Source organism: Montipora capricornis, chromosome 4 (assembly GCF_036669925.1).
Source record: "Montipora capricornis isolate CH-2021 chromosome 4, ASM3666992v2, whole genome shotgun sequence".
Taxonomy (NCBI): domain Eukaryota; kingdom Metazoa; phylum Cnidaria; class Anthozoa; order Scleractinia; family Acroporidae; genus Montipora; species Montipora capricornis.
Genome location: NC_090886.1, coordinates 40,937,764 through 40,942,763, shown reverse-complemented (window position 1 = coordinate 40,942,763; position 5,000 = coordinate 40,937,764). Strand labels below are relative to the sequence as shown.

General features: G+C 41.2%; 1 protein-coding gene across 1 annotated transcript in view; it reads right to left on the bottom strand.

The window, feature by feature from the left end:
- The window catches only part of LOC138046694 (MAP/microtubule affinity-regulating kinase 4-like), an 8,017-nt gene that overhangs the window by 2,433 nt on the left and 584 nt on the right, over positions 1 to 5,000 (bottom strand). The window contains exons 2-8 of the mRNA XM_068893287.1: positions 4,856 to 4,963; positions 3,889 to 4,085; positions 3,100 to 3,155; positions 2,877 to 3,012; positions 2,617 to 2,738; positions 660 to 763; positions 53 to 218 (exon numbers count right to left, since the gene is read on the bottom strand). Of these exons, the coding sequence (XP_068749388.1) occupies positions 53 to 218; positions 660 to 763; positions 2,617 to 2,738; positions 2,877 to 3,012; positions 3,100 to 3,155; positions 3,889 to 4,085; positions 4,856 to 4,963 (889 nt within the window). The remainder of the gene's footprint in view (positions 1 to 52; positions 219 to 659; positions 764 to 2,616; positions 2,739 to 2,876; positions 3,013 to 3,099; positions 3,156 to 3,888; positions 4,086 to 4,855; positions 4,964 to 5,000) is intronic.

Sequence of the window (5,000 nt, the reverse complement as noted above, 5' to 3'; positions counted from 1 at the left end):
GACAGTTGAATTGGAGTTTTTTTTATTAGTACTTTTTGAGTCATTTCAGTACCTGGCGTTCTCGTGGGACTTCGCTTTTCTACTTGTCTCACTGGGAGAGGGGAAGACACCGGCAAAGGAAACCTCTTTTCCTCAAGCGCTTGCTCAATTTCTTTCTGAATGAACGAGGGGTTGATACGTTTGCCATCCATTTTGGATTGTGAGGAGACAGAAGAAGCCTTTGGAAAAATAAAAATGCAATTATTTTACCCTTTAAAGGAGGGAATCCTGGTACCTAGTAACCAGATCTCTATCAACTCATGCGAAGTAGGGGGAAGATGGGGAGGCGAGGTAAACAAATAAAAAACAAACAACTCACTTTCGAGTCCGAATTGCCGTTAGCCCCGTTAGCTCCTGTTTCATTTGAATGGTTTCTCACGAGGACTTGAATTGAAACTACGCTAAACAGAAATTTAAAATTGTGATATTTGCATCCCCTTATAGCCTAGCATTTGCCTGAGATTCTTCAAATCAAGTGTGGAACTCGAATTTGTTCGGAAGAGGTGAACCTGATTACTGGTCGCGTATCTAAGTTTCTTGACCGCCCATTCACCGACAGAGATACAGAGGCTTTGGATAAATGGGAAAATAAACGTTTTTAAGTGGCTAAGGGAACTTACTTTTGTCGCTTCACCAGTTAACCACACATGATTAAAAATCTGACTCATTGTGATTCTCTTGCGGGGATCCCACGTAAGAATACTGCGAATCATGTGCTGACACTCTGGAGAACAACAAAAGAATAAAAAACACAGTCGGTTCGATTCGAAAACTGTGTTTAGCGGAGAAATCGGACTTGGCGTCAAACTTGTGGATAATGAAAGGCAAATATCTTCTGGCCAAGAATGGGTGTGCTACTATATAAGCACTCCAGGCGATACCATTATAGGAACAAAATAACGCAAAAGAATTGCCGTAGAGCAGTTTTTGTCGTCACGTTTTCCAGGAAAGAAAAAAAAACCCACCAACTTTATATCCAGAGCGCTTCATCTTTCCCTTTGCGTGAAGTGACCATTAATAACTGAATAAGTGGTAATCATGATGTTTCCCTTTGAACATCTATATCCCAAGGGGAACTTTGCACCGTATGGATTCACATTTGGATTTAGGCTGAGTAAAGCCCGTTTCAAATGTCGAACTTTACATGTGCCGAATCTAATGCAAATGAGAAAAATCTTTTGTTTTCGTTCATTTGCATTAGATTCGGCAATGTAAAGTTCGACGTTTGAAACGGGCCAAATGCAATACAATACATACTTAATTGACCGCTGCCCATTGGAGCTTTTCAGGGCCAATGAAACACAAGCAACGAAACGACGGAACAGAACAACAACAACTGAGTGGTCACAGCGGGTCTTGAACCCGGGAGTTTTACTATGTCCGGCGCGAGCAACGAAGTTAGAAAAGTCGGAAAAAGAGAAACGTTTTAAACCTTCGTTGCGAGTAGGTTTGGTGGCTTAAAACGTTAAGTGTTTTGTTTTCTAGTTTAAACATGTTCTTCCAATAGAGTGTTTCCGCTCATGTGACCAGCAGGAATATTTGCATACTAAAACAAAAGGAAGAATTTGCATAAAAATGGCGTTCAATTCCCAAAAGAATATTTCACTCCTCCAACATGGCCGCTGTTTCTTTGTTTCAGTCCTCCAACATGGCCGCTGTGACGTCATGTGGAAACACTCTATAAGGGCGAAACTGTTAATTTTTTATGTTTGATCGTCATCCGGCTCCTGCTGATATCCAGTTGTCGTTGCTAAGCAAGCGATTTTCTCCACTTTTGAGACGATCTTTGTACAAATCGTCACTCTTCCACTTCAAAAGCTCCATGAAAAGCTCCCTTTTAACCACTCGCGATGAGAAAAAGAGAAAAAGTCTTGCTTCGCATTATTTTGAAACTTCAAACAATGTCCCGTGCAAACGTACAACATGGGATGCCTGGTTTTCGAGCAAGTCTGATTGGTTGCTTGTAACAGCAGTCGAGTGTTATCCGTTTTGCACGTGCAAGTTACCGTGACCAACATTTATGGAACCAAAAGAGTTGACGTTACTTTAGCCGACAGGGTTTACCTCGGTGTAAAAACCTGTGAAACTTATTTTCTTTGTTTTGTTAGCTCGTGGTAGGGTTAAGTTATTGTTTGATGTTGTTTTTCTCTCTTGTTTTCCTTTCTGTTACGTCATCCGTGAGTTTCGGCATGTACTAAAACCAAGAACACCGGAAAACCCCGGAACACCGGAACACTCCGGTACACCCCGGAACACCCGGAACACCCGGAACACCCGGAACACTCCGGAACACCCTGGGAGTAATCCAAAACCCTCAATTTGGCTAACCATAGGCCTAGCTTGTAGGCCTTACGCTTGGTTTTTAGGCCTTGGGTTAGCCAAATTGAGGGTTTTGGGTTACTTTCAGGGTGTTCCGGAGTGTTTCAGCGTTCCTGGTCTTAGTACATGTCGTGAGTTTCACAGGTTTTTACACCGAGGATGAGTCAGCCGACAGGAGGTTCTGCACAACGCTTTTCTTCGATGGATTGGCAAACAATGCGGCTTTTTGCAATCACTATAAGTATTTGCAATACTTACCTTGTGAACAAAAGTTTCGCGTTGGAAACGTCAACTTTCCTTTCGTCTGTACAATGAGAGAATTAAGGTTGCTGTCATTGAAAGGTAACCTACCGCAAACCATCGCATATAGAATAATACCCCTGAAAAGATGAATAAGCAAGGATGGTAATCAGATATACATTTACTCCCTTGTTATTAGCGGAAATTTCAATCGAAATGCCGCTCAATAGTCTAACTATTTCGAACTTGCGTGCAAGCGAATGTGAATTTTGACTTACATGCTCCATACATCAGCGCATTTTCCATCATAATGCTGAGCCAGCAGTATCTCTGGGGCAGCGTAGGCGTATGACCCGCAAAACGTGGACAGCAGTTTGCATTTGTTGGTAGGATAGCGAGTTGCAAATCCAAAATCTGTATAAGGGAAGAAAAACTACATGGAGCAAACCATTTATTGGTTCAAATAATAGATAAATCGGCCTTTTTCTATTAATCACACACCTGATACTTTAATGATGTTGTCTGAATCAAGTAGAATGTTCTCGCATTTGAGGTCCCTGTAATTGAATGGAAAAAAAAAATTCTTGGATTTTACATGACGTCACGGCCGCCATGTTGGTGTCCCTAAACAATGAAATGGCGGCCATGTTGGTGTCCCGATCCAATCCTCCGGGAATTGAAAGCTATTATTATGCTAACGTCTTCTCAAACATGGTTGTTGATCACGTGAGTGAAACCCAAGAATTCACACACAATAGGGCCGTTTATACGAGAGAAAATAAGCCGCGGCTTACATAAGACGCGAACACCCCGTATAAATGGTACAAAATCTACGTTCACGGCTTTCTCAAGCCACGACTTATCCTGGCCTGGGAGTTTCTACTCGTATAAATAGTTCCTTTCGTGTATTATGTACGCCGCGGCCAGAGAAAGCAGTGGCTTATTTTCTCTCGTATAAAAGGCCCTAATGATACGAGAATGAGTGGTCAATTGACAGCCCGCAGGGATGGAACCTCTGAACTAAAACGAGGAGTGATCAATCCATGATTGCATTCCTTTTAAGCTGCTTTTCACTAAAAAAGGAGTTGCCGTGACTTAGAGGTTGGTGACATCGGTACGATTTTCAGTTTAGTTCGGTTCTGTATTCGTTTATATAGTAGTCAGGTGCGATTCTCATACACGAACTGCTATGAATGTAATTGTTTATTTCGCTCGTTTTTTGTAACTACTTTTGAGTTCATTCGAACTCTTTCCAATAGCCTGCGTAGCTGTCGGTTCTATTTAACTTACCTGTGCACGACATTTCTGCGGTGACAATGTGCCACACCTTCCGCCAGCTGTCTAAAAAGGGTTTTAGCAAATGCTTCCCCAATTCCTACTCCTCTCCTGGAACGTGAGTTGATGAAATCCAGCAAGTCCCCTCTGGATGCAAATTCCATTACTAGATATATTTTTTTATCTGCATGAAATGTTTCGTACAGTTGAGTCTGAATATGAAATCGAAGACAGAAAAAAAGAGTGAAATAGAATGTAATTTGTCATGGTCTCATGATCATCATCAATCATCTTATTGATGATAGCGAAGCCGGTGCGGAACAACACTAATATTATAATAATATGTACTAATTGCTGTCATAAAACACTCACAAATTCGTATTGGGATGACTACTTTATTTACAATTCCCAGTAAATTATTAACACGTTTTCATCTACATAAACAACTATACTTTGCAAAGGTTTCCCAATCACGCGACCCACGTCTTGTTAACATACTGCGAAAATCTGACCCCATTTGTTCAAACGCCGGATACTTTTATCCCGTCGGGATAAGTCACTATCACCGGGCAAGTTTCAGCCTGTGCAAAGATCTCAGTATTTGCTCAAATTATTGTGAATTTGAACACTCTAAGCACATCTAGTTAAAAAGTGTGTGAGGAAATCTTGGTCAACGTTTAACCAAAGTATATCTGATATTCTCGATGAAGTTGTACACCCGTTGAACAACTGGGGCCAGATGGTTATTTTCAAAGCGAGGTGACAAATCCTTCTATTGGTCAGAGAGTGATTTGAACCCGGCACAACAATGAAACGATCAAAAGTTACTTGTGCATCAGAGTTTAATGTTAAATGCTATCTTTATTCCCATGTAATCAGTATTAGCTGTAGTAATATATACCTCTGCCAATCCGCGCCCTAAGCACTGGATATGGTAATCGTTAATTAAGTGTCCACTATTTTCATAACCAAGCAAACCTACCACATTGTGATGTCGACATGTAGCGTTAAGAGAGTCAATCTCCCGTGGCATGAATTTTGTCAGATAATCTGTCGGTGCCTTCTTCTTGCAAACAATTTTTATCGCCACCTAGCAAAATAAGGAAACTCGACAATAGTTTACAGCT